This window comes from Phascolarctos cinereus, unplaced genomic scaffold (genome assembly GCF_003287225.1).
Source record: "Phascolarctos cinereus isolate Bilbo 61053 unplaced genomic scaffold, phaCin_HiC Scaffold_726;HRSCAF=1367, whole genome shotgun sequence".
Lineage (NCBI taxonomy): Eukaryota > Metazoa > Chordata > Mammalia > Diprotodontia > Phascolarctidae > Phascolarctos > Phascolarctos cinereus.
Genome location: NW_027556098.1, coordinates 241,241,521 through 241,258,145, shown reverse-complemented (window position 1 = coordinate 241,258,145; position 16,625 = coordinate 241,241,521). Strand labels below are relative to the sequence as shown.

The window sequence follows — 16,625 nt, the reverse complement described above, 5'->3', positions numbered from 1 at the left end:
TGAGGAAACTGAAGTGCAAGGAAACTAAATGATTTGCCCAGGGTCACACAGGATGTGAGTGGTCGTGTTGTATTTGAACTCAGATCCTCTGCTTTGAAAACTAGCATTCTTCCCTACATATATGCCTGTGCACATCAGAAAACCAAGAATGGTCATATTGTCATTCTGAAATTCTCCTTTGACTCTTGATATCTTATGATATCTTATCTATGAAAAGATACAAATGTATAACTGCCATTTCTATGAGTCATTGCCTGACCCAAACTATTTATTAGAGCCTACAATATGTTCAACTAAGTCTGAAAATGTTCACTATACTCATGTTTACCAAATCTGTAAATGTCAACAAGCTTTAGTTTGTTAATTAAATTCATTTAAAAGTGGAGTTTATAGATTAATTGAGAATAATGGATATCCAAATTTATATATAATTCTGCAAATTACTATTGATTATGCAAGTGTTTTTAAATGCCTGTTTAATTCAACTGAAAGAATTGGCATTACAGAAAGTATTTAGAGATTTCTTTGCAATGGATTGCCTTTGAAGGTTGCAAGTGATGGCAGTCTAGCCCAACAGGCCTTGGGTTTAATCACATTAATTCCCTGCCACTCTTACCTCGCTGATTTGCAGAGCATTGGTCTTTGCCAGGACAATTTCAGGGGTGTCGACAATGCTTGTGAATTTGAGAGCTTCAGGCCTTGTACGGTACAGTCTTTCATTCACTAGCTCTTGGGCATTCTTTACTCTATTCACTTCCACAGAATCTTGCGGCAACCATCCAATACCCTTCAACCATTCCAGGTCAGATTTGTATATATTCTAAAGTAAACAGATGAAATTCATTCAAAGAAGAGTTAAATCTGAATGTGAGAGCTTCATGCCTCTGAACTGCAAGCAATCTGTTATTAAGCTGATCGTGTTTCACAACAATCAAAGCATCGTTTGGTTTGCAGTCAACATTACATTTTATATGCCAACATTTGTTATACCCCTAAGAAAAGGTACTAGGACATTCACAAGGCTGACAGTAAAGACTTAAAAGTAGTACTTATTGATGAGACAGTAATCATAAATTATGCTTTTAAAAAAAAACTTGTATGGGCTTTGCTACTGATCATTAGAAATTTGTCTTTGGAATGGAAAATTTGAGATAAAACTGGTTGATTTCCTACAAAATTAGATATGTTTGGTTTCTTTTTAAAGCTAGATTTTCTAACATCTACAATTAATTTTGAAAATTGAATTCAGGAGGTTTTTAGCTCTGACTCCCCCGAAGTGAGAGATCTGCTTCTCATTCTATATAACTTCATAGACAATCCAGATATAGGGTGAGAAAAATGGCTTGAGGGAAACTGAATGATATCTAATTACTGCAGAGCCATAGGACAGCAAGTATTCACAAATATAATCTGTGGATTACTAAAGCCATATTAGGCTTATTAAGGTATTAATATTAATCTTCTCATTAGGAAACACTAACTTTACAAACATTGCTTGAGAATAAAATGATTCTATACATACATCACTCTGAAGTTCATAGGCTTTCTTAGCCTGGATCACATCATTCTGGTCTGGGAGACACAGCCACTGGTGCAGGTAATTGCGATAATCCACATCACTAACCAGGACCTGGCATTTCTTGGCCTGAACAATTGACATCATGTCCAGTGGAGTATTGTAGTAGGCCTTGGACTTCTCATAAGCTTTCTTATACTCCCTGTCACTTTGGATCTTGGCAGCATGGATAGACCACACTAATTTGGGGTCATCTTGCAGGGTACGGAATCCCACATGGTGGCCCAGTTGTTTCCGATAACCTTCTTTATACTTGTACTAGATGAGTAAAAAATCAGACAAAAGCACATGTGCAAAAATAATTACTCTAGGATCTTTTGCTTTAATTTTTAAAAAATATCTTCTTAAAATTTTAAAATACCTTCTATGTAACCTGCATAAATTCACAATATTTTAGTTCATCTTAAGCAAACTTTGATTTCTTAAAAGATATGAGCATAGAGCAGTATGATTAGGAGAGGAGAGACATAAGATAGTAAATAGAAGAAAGGAAGGTATGCTAAGTATAAAATTGGTATATATGACAATAGGAAGATGAATATGTATACTAGGTAGATGGTGTTTGCTGGGGTGAAATAGAAGAGGAAGGCAATTGGGTAATAATATGAGCTTTAAGCCTGTAGTGAAGAATTTCTTTTCAGTAGTCAAATCCTCTCTGGATTTAAGAAGAGGAATGACATTCTGTAAATGGAACTAGAGGAAGACAATCCTCACCTATACTGTGCAAGTTAAATTGAACAAAGGAGGAGACTAGAAACTGAGAAGGAACCCACTATAGTAGTCCCCATGAAGTCTTTAAGTGAGAAATGAGAAAGAATGATGTAGAGAGAGTCTCTAGAACATATAAGAAGACTATAAAGGTTAACAAAAAGGGTAGTGTAGAGAAATAAGTCATAGATAAGTGTAAGATTAAGGTAGAGAAATGTAACTTCTATTCTCATCCTACTTTTCTTTCGCTCCATGTTTTTTGTTAAATCTTGTAAGACTTTAACAGAGCCTTGATGGAGCATATGAGCCCCTTATAACCATGGGCTAGATTTGTGTCTGGTGAAACTCATGGGTTTCTTATTAGAATAACATTTTTTAATACATAAAATAAGACAAATAGGATTATGAAGGAAATCAATTATACTGAAATATAGTTATTTTTTTTTAAATAACAAGTCCATGGATCTCAGGTTAAGAACCCTTCATAAATAACCAGAACTTTACTGAGTTAAAAATCTTCCACTAAAAGTTAGGATTTTTTGTTTTGTTTTTGCTTATGATCAACACAAAACATAGAAATAGTGTGGAAAAGGCACTATGACATTTTAATGTTTCTATTGACTCTTGATTGCTTCCCAAAGACTGAGGACACTTCACAATGCTTTATTTCTGGTTCAAAAGACTCTTCAGGAGTTAACAAATAATGTTAACATGGTTTGCAAATCTGTTTTCAAGTATCATGAGTCTCCATTGCCTGGTCTTGGAATTTTCAACCCATTAAATATTTTTAAAGGTACAAAACAACATGAAGCTTTTAGAGGAGAAAAAAACAAGTTAAGGATCTTTTAAAAATTAGCTAGTCTCATTTCAAACATTTTAATACACTTGACCATTAGTTTAGTAGTTTAGCTGAAACAGGGAAAAAAAAACAGAAACTGTACCTCACTGGCAATGTCTCTAGATGCCTTTGCATGTGTGATTTCAATGGCTTTCTCATCTATATCATAACCCTTCTGTTTGGCCTCATCCCAGGCTCGCTTATATAGTTTCTGTTAAGGAAACATATAAGTTAGTTTACAAGCAAATAAAGACAATTGATTATACTTAGCCAAACAAGCACACCCTGATTAGGGTTTGACATCTGAGCAAGTTTGTATTGCGGGTCTCTGCACACATGCATGCATATCCATAGCACTTGTTGACTGAAATGTACATTTCAAAATAATTCACACTAAAAGGAAAGCTTAGTATAAAATATATGGCATGAGGCTATGATTCAGGTGCAAAATAAGACCTTATGGTGTTTTATCAATTCTTTCCAGAGAAAAGAAGACTGGGGAAGAGAATTGGAGCTTGGAGAGAGTAGATTTCAAGTACTGTATTTAAATGGCAGCCTTGTGGGGGAAGGAATGTTTTTTAGCCCCAGGGAAAAGGAACAGGAATGAGTGGAAATTACAAGGAGACAAATATAGGCTTGAGGTCAGAAAAACCTTAAAAATCAGAGTTGTCTAAGGGTGGAATGGACTCTCTTGAGAGGGTGGCCTCACTCCCCTTGAAGCCTTCCCTTAAACAAAAACAGATTAACTACTTATTGGGTATATTATAGTGGGAATTCCTTTCAGAAGTAAGTTGTACTGGCTGGCTGGCTACCAAGGTCCCTTCCCACTCTTCATTTCTGTGATCTGTGATGCTTTAATTCTTCTGCTACTTCACCTTGATGTTATAATAACTGTACTTCTCTATCCTGCCCTCATATGACCTTTTTTTAACCAGGAGTCTTTGGGTCCCTAGTGCAAAAGGAGACTGAATGTTTCCACAGATTATTTGGTGAGTAGTAGTATCATTTATTACCAATTATAATGCAGGGATGTGCCAGATACAATATATAACTTTTCAAGAAAAAGAAAGTTGCCATTAGAATCAGAAATAGGAGTCTAGGATCATACTACTTACTCCAAGGATCTATTTATGTACCCAAATTGCCTTCTACCAGAGTTTTAAAAATGTATGTTATCCTTGATATGCGGTTTTTTAAAAATGCTTTAAATTAAAATCCTTTAATATAGGAAATCTAACTATATCTATATTTGGTCTATACTGGGATTTCATCAGTGTGAGGCAACAACTGGTGTGGAAACTCCCTCCACTAATGCTAATTACAAGCATCTGTTATTGGAGTCTTAGAGCGTTGCCTAGGGCACTGAGATACATACTGATCCAGTTAGGTATCTGTTGGTAGGATTAAACCCAGCTTTTCCTTATTTAAAGGCTGACCCTCTCTCTACTACCTCAGGTTGCTTCTCAGTAAAGAAGACGTTATTAAAGGAAAAGAATATCAAATGTCATTAAAAGTTGTAAAAATTTCTAGTTTGCTGATTAAGTCCTTTCCTACATGTTCATCAGGCTGATGGGCATTGCTGCGTGAAAGAATCTACATTTCATTTCCATGAATCTTACCTTGCTGATCTGCATGGCATTGAGCTGAGCCTGTAACATCTCTGGAGTGTCAGAAGGAATGTTGATGTTTGTCTTATCTTTATTCCAGGCATCTTTATATAACCACTGACAATAGAATAGAAACATTGTTATTCTGACATAGAGTTAGAGAATTTACTTCTAAGACTTAATACTACTTTATGTTTATATAATACTTTTCTACATATTGTGTTTGCTGACAAATTTTTAGAGAACAAGAAAATTTTTCTTCTTATTGAAAAATCTGAAATACTTTGAAATAGTGTTTAAAAAAAAACCAAACCTCCTTTGTGATTGTGCCAGAATTTCACAAGTATGTGGCTTCTGTCTCATGGTTAGGACAGAAAATTATCTGGAAAACTAAAATAGTTTACATTTATATAGCTCTAAGATTTGTTTTTTCAAAATAACCCTGTAAAGCAGATGGTGCACATATGCATATCCCCATTTGACAGACCAGAAAGCTGAGGTTAACAGAAGTTAATGACTTGCTTAAGATCATAGAACTAGTAAACATCAGAAATGGAAATTGAACCCAGATCTTCCGACTCCAAGTCTAGTATTTTCCCCCTCTAAATTGTGCTATCACTATCATTCCTTCAAAGCCCAGCCTCCTAGTTCATTCTAGGCAGCACTGTCTAAAAAACAGGGAACATCAGCTCTAGTATGCATCTTACCTCACTCATTTGCAGAGAATTGGTCTTAGCCAGCACAACGTCAGGGGTGTCAACAATATTTGTGAATTTTAGGACTTCTGGTCGTGTCCGATACAGTCTCTCATTTATGAGATCTTGGGCACACTTCACTCTATTCATCTCTACCGAACCTTGGGGCATCCAGCCAATGCCACGTAGCCATTCTAGATCAGCTTTGTACACATTCTATAAGCAAAATGTTACACTTTATATTTTATGATGACTTTCAGACAGAACCAATGATTAACTGAAAAATAAAATTTTTAATATCATACAGCTCATATTTGGAAAGAGTGGAAAGAATGGAAAAGGCTTTTGTTGAGAAAAAAATGCCTCTTAACATTCTTTGAAGTAAAGCTACCTAAGCACATAGGTTTTGTATCAAACAGAGCTAGACAAAGTCAGTTTATCCTATTCCAACCCCATGTTTACCAATACCTAAATATTGAAACTAAAGAATACATTACTTACATTGCTTTGTAGTTCATAGGCCTTCCTTGCTTGGATAACATCATTTTGATCTGGTAAACACGTCCAATGGTGCAAGTAGTTGTGATAATCAACATCACTGACCAGAGTCTGGCATTTTTTAGCTTGCAAGATGGCCAACATATCCACTGGACTACTGAACTTGGTCTTCCACTTCTGGAACTCCTTCTTGTACTCCCTTTCACTTTGAATCTTCCCTGCATGTATGGACCACATAATCTTGGGATCATCTTCCACGCACTGGGCTCCAATGTGGTGACCCTTCTGTTTCTCATAAGCCTCTTTATATTTGTACTAGTAAACACCAAAAATCAGATATTAGATATGCTGTTAAATAGATGACAGACACAGTGACTACATTAGTTTGTTTTGTTTGCCTTTTTCTTAGTTACACAGGAAGGCTGTCAGAGGGTGGGGTACAATATAGAGAGAAATGATTGTAATATGAAAACAAAAAGACAATACATTTTTTAAGGAAAAAATAAGAAACCCTGCTACAATCAAGCAGGCTTTGATAGTTCCTGACAGCAACAACAACAAAAATTAAGGCAACCAGCCATAATTTCATACCTTACTTTGGTATGTCAAAATTTCGGCATTCTTGAACAATTATAAACTAAATCTTAAATATCACAAAACTAAAAATAGTTGCATTTTAAGTTTTTTGCATTTGTATTCTTTCAAACCCATTTAAAAGCAACTTTAACTATTATTGTCAAAAATACTTTTTTCTTTTTGTGAAAATATACAGGCCCACAATTTACTTATTATTTCCTTTTCTGATAGAAAGTATCAGAGGAAGGCCAAACAACTAAGTAGTAGATCTGGGGAAACATGCAGAAGGACTCCTAAAGAAGGGACCCTGTTGATTGCAGGGATCTGTTTGCTGGTGCTGAGGCAGGAATCTCTTGCTTTGCCCATGCTTGGATCTGGGTCACAGTTCTGGGTGGTGGTCCTGGGGCGAGGAGGAGTGCTGGTGTGGTGGAGCTTGTAGTGGTAGTACAGATAAAATCCTCCTCACAGTTCCAAGGCATAAAAGAGTGCTTGTGGTCACTCATAGACTAGAGTATAGGCCAGGAAAGGAGTAAACACCTCATCCCTTATCATACCACCTTGGAAGAACTGAAAATTTACAGGTCCCTAGAAGTATCTCTGAAAACAGCTGCACAAAACCCCGAAGCTTGGGAAAATACATTCTCCACATGGAAGCAGACTCCTACCTTAACAAAGAGTTTAAAACTCAAGTAATTGGCTGGAATCATGAGCAAACCTCAAAAAAAAGTCAGACCATAGAATCTTTCTTTGGTGACAAAGAAGATCAAAACATACAATCAGAAGACAACAAAGTCAAAGCTCCTACATCCAAAGCCTCCAAAAAAAATATGAATTGGTCCCAGGCCATGGAAGAACTCAGAAAGAATTTTGAGAAGCAAGTAAGAGAAGTAGAGGAAAAACTGGGAAGAGAAATGAGAGTGATGCAAGAAAATCATGAAAAACAAATCAACAGCTTACTAAAGAAGACTGAAAAAAATACTGAAGAAAATAACACCTTAAAAAAAAGCCTAACCCAAATGGCAAAAGAGGTCCAAAAAGCCAATGAGAAGAATGCCTTAAAAAGTAAAGTTGGTCAAATGGAAAAGGAAGTCCAAAAGCTTATTGAAGAAAATACTTCCTTAAAAATTAGAATAGAGCAATTGGAAGCTAGTGACTTCATGAGAAATCAAGACATTACAAAACAAAACCAAAAGAATGAAAAAATAGAAAACAATGTGAAATATTTCATTGTTAAAACAACTGACCTGGAAAATAGATCCAGGATAGATAATTTAAAAATTAGTGGATTATCTGAAAGCCATGATCAAAAAAAGAGCTTAAACATCATCTTTCAAGAAATTTTCAAGGAAAACTGCTCTGATATTTTAGAACCAGAGGACAAAATAGAAATTGAAAGAATTCACCAATCACCTCCTGAAAGAGATCTCCAAAGGAAAACTCCTAGGAATATTGTAGCCAAATTCTAGAGTTCCCAGGTCAAGGAGAAAATATTGCAAGCAGCCAGAAAGAAATAATTCAAATATTGTGGAAACACAATCAGGATAACACAAAATTTAGCAGCTTCTACATTAAGGGACTGGAGGGCTTGGAATACGATATTCTGGAGGGCAAAGGAGATAGGATTATAACCAAGAATCACCTATCCAGCAAAACTGAGTATAATCCTTCAGGGGAAAAAATTGCCATTCAGTGAATAGAGGACTTCCAAGCATTCTTGATGAAAAGATCAGAGCTGAATAGAAAATTTGACTTTCAAATACAAAACTCAAGAGAAACATGAAGAGGTAAACAGGAAAGAGAAATCATAAGGGACTTATTAAGGTTGAACTGTTTGTATTCCTGCATGGAAAGATGATATTTGTAATTCATGAGTCCTTTGTCAGTATTAGGGTAGTTGGAGGGAAAAATTATATGTATGTACATAGATGATAGATAGAGGGCACAGGGTGAGTTGAAGACGAAGGGGTGATATCTGGAGAATAAAATTAAGGGGTGAAAGAGAATTATTCTGGGAGAAGGAGAAAGGAAGAGGTAGAATGGGGTAAATTATCTCACATAAAACACATAAGAAAGGCTTTTACAGTGGAGGGGAAATGGGGAAAGGTGAGAGGGAGTGAGTGAATCCTATTCTCGTCAGATTTGGCTTAAGGAGGGAATAACATACACACTCAATTGGGCATGGAAATCAATCTTACCCTACAAGAAAATGTGGGGGGGGAGGAGATAAGAGAACAGGGGGATGATAGAGAGGAGGGAAGATTGGAGGAGGGGGTAATAAGAAGCAAACACTATTAAGGAGGGAAAGGGTCAAAAGGGAGAATAGAATAAATGTGGGGGCGAGATAGGATTAAGGGAAATATACTTAGTTTTTCACAACATGACTACTATGGAATTGTTTTGCATGACTACATATGTGTAACCTATATCGAATTGCTTGCCTTCTCAACGAGGAGGAGTGGGGAGGGAGGAAGGGAGAAAATTTGGAACCCAAAGTTTTAAGAACAAATGTTAAAAAAAAATTGTTTTCACATGCAACTGGGAAATAAGATATACAGGAAATGGGGTATAGAAATCTAGCCTGCCATACAGGAAAATTGAAGGAGAAGGGGATAAGAGAAGGGAGGGAGAGATAGAAAGGAGGCAGATTAGGGGAAGGAGTATTCAGAATGTATGCCATCTTGGGGTGAGGGGACGGACAAGATGGGGAAAAATTTGGAACTCAAAATCTTGTGGAAGTGAATGTTGAAAACTAAAAATAAATAAATTAATTTAAAAAATAAATAAATAAAAAGAACAGGCCCTGTTGAACTGTGGGAACATTTCATATTCTGGGGTCTGTGAGAATTCAGTTGAAAGGCACTCACATCACTGGCAATGTCCCTTGAGGCCTTGGCACTTTTGATTGGAATGGCATCAGCTCTAAAGTCATAGTCCTTTGCTTTTGACTCATCCCATCCTTGAGTATAAAGTTTCTAGGAAGAGGAAAAACAAGAAAGATGACAGTAAGCAGCTTAGATGGCTCAAAAGTAGAAAGGAGGAAAGTGTTAAGTTGAAATGGTTTTTTACATATATACATATATATATATATATATGTATATGTATATGTATATATAATGTAAACAAAACAAAACCAAGAAATGTCCTTACATGGCTGACATTAACAGAATTGCTCTTGGCCAGCAGGATTTCAGGTGTGTCTGGCATCACATGGATGGAGGTCTTGTCAGCATCCCAAGCTTCTGTGTACAGTTGCTGTGGGGCCAATAACAAACACTCATCTCAAAAACAAAGCAAAACAAAACAAATATTTATCTTTCTTAACATTTTAAGAATCAGTAAAGCCATCTCAAACCAAAAGGCTTCCTTTCACAGACTGAAAGGGGCAGATAGATGTTCCATAGGTAATATAAAATAATATGATAGTTTCTATTTCTTTTATGCTGAGGATTTCCTTGCCCATGGGTATTCATAGAGGCCCACATGGCCAATGACCTTCCAGCAAAGTAGAGATCCAGGATTCCAGAGGATCCCAAGATCCTGTGCTCTAATGAAGATTATATTATGTGGCATGAAATAAGTTTCTGATCCTGAGAATCCATTCACATAGGCCTCTTTCATAGTCTTCTCTCATTTGATAACATGAAGCTAAAGCAACCATTGTCTCCACAGCAGAAACAATTCCAGATAAGTAGAGTGGAGATGGTGAATGTGTGGATGGTGACTTCAATTTAGTATAATTCAATTCAACAAATAATGATTTTATGCCCTTAAAAACAATAAGGGGATAGCCTACTATCCATAAAGAGATAACAGAACATTCTGGAGAATAGGGAATGATTTATTCTGTGTTATAAACAAATAAAAGAGCCCTTCACCACTCACTTCTGGGTTGAAATAATGAATTTTTGACATCCACATGGTGGATCGGTTCAAGCAATATAACTGAGTTGACAGTGTGAGCTACCACTGCTGTCAGGCTCTTCTCATTTTCCTGAACCCAGTTAGGATGAAAAATTAATAGTGTCATATATTCCAAACTGGCTGGGTAGAGAGATGTCATCTGGGTTAGCTTACATTACATGACAGGATATGTAAGATAGTTGTATGTATGTGTATATGTAAGATATGTGTGCATATTCATTTAGTAATAGCCTGAGATCATTGGTGAATGACCCCTGGAAAATGATGCCCCGGGAGGCCAATTCTCCTTCAGTCCTCTAAGTGGTGAAATGTTGTCAGGGTCCAGGCTTCCATGCCCTTGTGAGGAGTGAGGTTGAAAATAATACTCCCTTGGGATACAGAGGACCAATGAGAAATAACAGAAAATTTTGACTCTCAGAACTTGAGGAGACTTTAGAACTTCCAAACATAGTTCAATAATAATAATCATCATTATTATCATTATAATGATTGTGTACAGTCAACTTCCACATTTTGCAAATGAGGAAACAGAAAATTACATGACAGCCCCAAGATAATAAACTAGTTTATAATAATAATAATAATAGCTAATATTTGCATAGCACTTAGTATGTGCCAGGCATCATGTTAAGCATTTACAAATATCTTCTCATTTGATCTTTGCAACAACCCTAGGAGATGGGTGCTATTGTTATCTTTGTTTTACAGATGAGGAAACTGAGAAAGATAGAAGTTAAGGGACTTGCCTAGGGTCACATAGCTAGTAAATTTCTGAGGTTAAATTCAAACTCAGGTCTTCCTGTCTCCAGGTCCATAGCTCTATCCACTGTGCAACCTAGTAGCAGAGTCAAGATGCCTCAGTCTCAGTTCATTGCTCTAGACACACCAACCTACTTCTTCCTAGATGTCATTTATGGTACCAAATGAAATCCTGTCTGATTCTTTAATAATACCTTACAATTTGTCTGGTTATTTAGTCTTCAGAACAGCTTCATAATATAGCTTCTCCTCTCATCCTCACAAACACCTGTGAGCTAGAGAGGGCACATGTCATCACTCCCATTTGATAAATATGGAAATTGAGGCTCAGAGAGGGTGACTCACCAAGGTCATAGATCCATACAGCCTAGGATCTGTATATTCTTCTGGTCCCTAGTTAAGGGACACTTCAGTAGTGTCAAACTCAAATAGAAATGGGGCCACTAAACCATCGCTTCATATTGACTTAGAAAACAACACATTAACATTATTTATGTTCTATTGTTTCTTTATTTATTTTGTTAAACATTTTCCAATTATATTTTAATTTGGTTGGGGCTGCATTTGAAAATGCGGAGGAGCTGTGTCTTTGACACCTCTGTACTACATCACACTGTTCTCACATTGAGACAAAACATAGACTTCCATCAAGGAATGTGCTGGAGGCTCAGACAAATCAACTCTCCCAAAGCCACCTAACATTCCTGTGCCTGAGAAACAGCAAATCAAGGAGCAAGGGGAAGACGAGGAGATTGCCTTTCTGACCTGGTGATAGACAATTGGGTTTAACTTTTCCACTCAAGAGTGCCTTACAAGAGGCACAGGATGTTCACAGGGCTGAGAGGGGATCAACATTGGGAATTAGAGTGGTCCTTACTGTGTGTGTAAGGTGAATCAGGATCCTTGTTTATGCTGTTATTAGAGATCCTTCTGACTTTCACCTATGAAATATTTCTGAAAGGATGAGGACAATTCTCTGGCAGGTGGGACGAGAGGCAGCCGGAAACTTACCTTGCTCATGGTAAGAGCGTTGGTCTTTGCTAGTACAATTTCTGGGGTGTCCGTGATGCAAGTGAACTTGAGCTGATCCGCAGGTGTGCGGTACTTCTTGTCACTTAAGATTTCCCCTGCTCTCTTAACTTTTTCAACATCTATAGAACCAATGGGAACCCATCCGATACCTCTCAACCATTCCAGATCAGCTTTGTAAATAGCCTGAAAAAAAGCAATGAAGCTGAATCATTTCAGGAACCTTAGTGATGATTTAACTCATGTAGGGGTAAAATGCTAAGCAAACATTCATTTAGTGTTGTTTATTCTGGTTTCCAATATATAAGTTTACATAGTCAAATATCTTGTATTGAGGTGACCAGTATCTGAGGCTTTTGAGGCAACTAAAACAAATTATTCCTTGAGTATGCTCCATTCTAATTATGCAATACTATTTTTTGAGGGGGCTAAGCAATGGGGTTAAGTGACTTGCCCAGGGTCACACAGCTAGTAAGTGTTATATGTGTGAGGTCAGATTTGAACTCAGGTTCTCCTGAATCCAGGGCCAGTGCTGTATCCACTGCACCACCTAGCTGGCCCTATACAATACTATTTTGAAGAAAATTATCGCTTATCTCCTGAGAGAAAATGTTTATCTTCTGATTTCATTATATATAGCTCAGCATTTCAAAATAATAATCTTAAAATTACATAGTGCTTTATGACTATAATGCATTTTATGTCTGTTATCTCATTCATGTCCTGAAGAAACCTAGAAAGTTTGGTAGTATGTGAAGTACTGTCCCCATTCTAAAGATGAGAAAACTGAGGTAGAGACTAAATGACTTATATGAGGTTATAGAGCTAGCGAGTGGCAGAATAAGGATTTGACCAAATCTTCTCATTCCAGGACTAGCCCTAAAAGAGCTTGAAAAACTGAACATAGTTTCCAAATTTTCTTGTATACTTTAAGGAAATAACTTGTTCTCAGAACCCTTAAGAATCTGAGTACTTTTCATTTTGAACTCTCAGCTAGCTATATTTTACCTATCCTCAAAGTGTGATCAGTAGTCGAAAATAAGTATGCATTCTGCATCTGTTTGAAAATTGAAGTTTTAAAAACTTATTATACTCATTGCAAGTAGACATTTTGTATACTCACATCACTCTGTAGGTCATAGGCCTTGCGTGCCTGAATGACATCATTCTGGTCTGGCAAGCACATCCATTCATGCAGAGGATGCTTGTAGTCTATGTCACTGACCAGAGTCTGACACTTTTTGGCCAACACAATCCCCAGCATGTCCACTGGGCTACTGAACCTGGTCTTCCATTTCTCAAAGTCCTTCTTGTACTCTCTGTCACTTTGGATCTTGGCTGCATGTAGAGACCACATTATCTTGGGATCATCCTTTATGTCACGGGCACCAATGTGGTGGCCCAGTTGCTTACGATAGCCTTCTTTATACTTGTACTAGAAACGAAAAATGATATATGCATTTTATCTAATATTGACACTTTATAATTTTTTGAAGTGGTTTCACATAGATTTTATTTTCTTTTACTGTCACAACAATTCTATGATGTAGCTAGGGTAAATATTATTAGTCCCATTTTAGAGATAGAATAACCACCAGAGAAGTTAAATGACTGCCTAAGGTCCCATAGTGAGCAGAGAGCTGGGACTAGCGCCTAGGTCTTCTGACTCCTAATTCAGTGGTTTAAATTTGCTTATTGGAGTTTTATGGTATAATATTGCCCAAATTTAAAACTATTCTTCATGCTAGACATTTTTCTCTTATGGACCTTCCATTTTCTGGTACTCACAGAAATGTGATTCCTCCAAGATAATACTATAATCTCCCCCAAGATGGCACTACCCTCTCCCCCAAGATGACACTATCCTTTTCCCCAAGATGACAAGTCTTTCCAGTACTGGCTGCACTTTCTCTCATGGTCCCTCTACACGCTAGATCCAGAGATCGAGGCACACTTCTTGTCTCTCTGAATATCTGTTTCAGATATTCTTTCTACTACCACGACTCGGAAACCTCTAGTCATTTGGTATATACTCTATTAGGGTATATTAACCTATTCAGATTCTTGTCACAGTTATCTACTGGCTCTGAAGCCATTCTCCTTTCTCAAGGAGTTCATAGTCTTATTTTCTACACCACCTCCTACATTTGTATTTGGGAACTTCAATATTCAGTGTTGATATTCCTCTAAAACAGCTTGATTCCTTCATTCATCAATTCCTTTACTTCTCATTACCTCCAGCTTTACCACACACAGGAATGGTTACCCCTTGATGTCACTATCATCCACAAGTTTTCCATATCTGTGATCAAGAATCTGAACCTTCTCTGACCAAAATCTCATATCCTTGGATTGCTCCCTGTGCTCATTGCTCATCTTTACTGTGATCTCTGATCCTGTCATCTCTCAGCCCATCACTCTGGTTTCACTCTCCTCCCTTCCCAATCTTGAAACTAGTTCACCAGGTCAACTTTACACAACCCTCTGCTCTGGCCTCCCTTGCTTCCTTGTCTTTTTGTTGCTTATGCTTTGTCGAACTCTGGCTCTGGATTACTGTCTCCATCTAGATCCTGCCTCTTATTCATGTGCTGCTGAATGTGCTAGAGGAAGCTACAAAACTATGTTGACTCAATTCCCTACAAATTTACATTATCTAATCTCAATTGTGCGTTTACTGCTGAAAGGTAATCCTTTTACTCTTCTCTGACTCTCTGTCCAAAACTGCACAGGGAAAATTAAGTTCATTTGCTGTGAGTTGGAGATCTCTTGTCCTATTCTTATATTTCACAATTCTTTGCTATCACCCTCCTCTATTCTCTCCTTTTTCTGCAGTCTCTGTTGAAGAGAGTGGCCTTCTCCTTGCCAAGGTCCATGTGTCTACTTGTACCCTTGATTCCATATTATTCCATATTATTCCATCTTCTCCCTTTGTTTGCCTCTTTGATCATTCTCTCTTTCTAATTTTCAGCCTTTCTTTAAACACTGGCTCCTTTCCTATGGATTATAGCTTTTTCTCTTTCTTAAAAAATCTTCACTTAAATTTACCACCTCCTCAAGTTATTGTTATCATTCTTCCTTTTCAAAGTTAAACTAGAAAAGCTATTCACACTATTGCCTTCAATTGTGCTCCCCTCCCTCACTTCTCAATCCTTTGCAATTTGGCTTCCTACCTTATGAGGAAGAAGTGGGAGCTGTTCTCTCCAAAGTTACCAATTAGCTTTTTTAAAAAAAATTATTTACTTTATTTTTAATTTATAAAATAAAACAAGCATTTTCATAACATAGTATAATTTTTAAAAACAGATAAATTGCACACATGAAACTGCAAATCTATTATATATTACTTGCTATTCCTTTTAAATATATAATAAAATCATCACATAAATTTCTTTCCCCTTTTTTTTTCTTTCCTCCCCCCTAAAGATAGCTATTATTAGACACAAATTTGTGTCTAATTCATTTCCAATTGCCATATTAAAAAACATTCATTTGGTCCTTTTCCTTTATGACCTCTCCATACCACTCGACACCATTGACCTTTCTTTCCTATTCTATATTCTCTTCTCTCTAGGCTTTCTTAACACTGATCTCTCCTGGTTCTCCTCCCATCAATCTGATTGTTCCTTTTCAGTGTCACTTTTGCTGGATCAGTATCCATTCCTCATCGCAGGATTCTATCCTGGGTCCTCTGCTCTTTTCCCTCTGCATTCTCCCTCTAGGCAATCTTGTCAATCCCCACAGATTGGATTACTATTTTTCTAGATAATTTCCAGATCAATATATTTGATTCTGGTCTTTTTCACATATATAGTTCTGAATCTCCAAATGAATATTGGGTATTTGGAAATGAATATCATATAGGAATCTGAGACAGCATTATCTTATACCCCAAACTCACCCCTTCTTGAATTCCCCATTACTTTTGAGGACACCACTATCCTTCTAATCATTCAGGTTTGCAAACTTGGAGTCAACTTCCAGTCTTCACTCTTCATCACTCCCCATATCTAGCTGTTTGCCAAGTTTTGTCAATTTTGCCTCCACAGCATTTTTTTTTTTGTATCCATCTCCTTTCCACTCACAGAGCTCCCACTCTAGTTTGAGTCCTTATCGCCTCTCCCCTGGACTATTGCCAGTATCCTAATTGGTCTCCTTGAATACAATATTTCTTTTACATTGCTGGCAAACTTAGGGTCACTGGCCTATGTCACTGCCCTGTTCAAGAATTTTCAGTGGCTCCCCATTATCTCTAGGATAAAATTCAAACTCCTCCCTTTGATATTTAAAGCTCTTTAACAATCTGATTCTAGTCTGTATTTCCAGCCTTATTTACATATGACTTCCCTTCATGAAGTTTACATTCTGTTCAAACTGGCTTACTTGCTGGGCTTTATACAGGACATTACACAGTTTCTTCC

At 37.0% G+C, this 16,625-nt stretch overlaps 1 protein-coding gene across 1 annotated transcript in view; it reads right to left on the bottom strand.

The window, feature by feature from the left end:
* Window positions 1-16,625, bottom strand: part of NEB (nebulin) — a 232,193-nt gene that overhangs the window by 96,436 nt on the left and 119,132 nt on the right. The window contains 10 exon segments of the mRNA XM_078146167.1: window positions 617-820; window positions 1,523-1,834; window positions 3,226-3,333; window positions 4,742-4,846; window positions 5,437-5,640; window positions 5,926-6,237; window positions 9,363-9,470; window positions 9,646-9,750; window positions 12,190-12,393; window positions 13,331-13,642. Of these exon segments, the coding sequence (XP_078002293.1) occupies window positions 617-820; window positions 1,523-1,834; window positions 3,226-3,333; window positions 4,742-4,846; window positions 5,437-5,640; window positions 5,926-6,237; window positions 9,363-9,470; window positions 9,646-9,750; window positions 12,190-12,393; window positions 13,331-13,642 (1,974 nt within the window).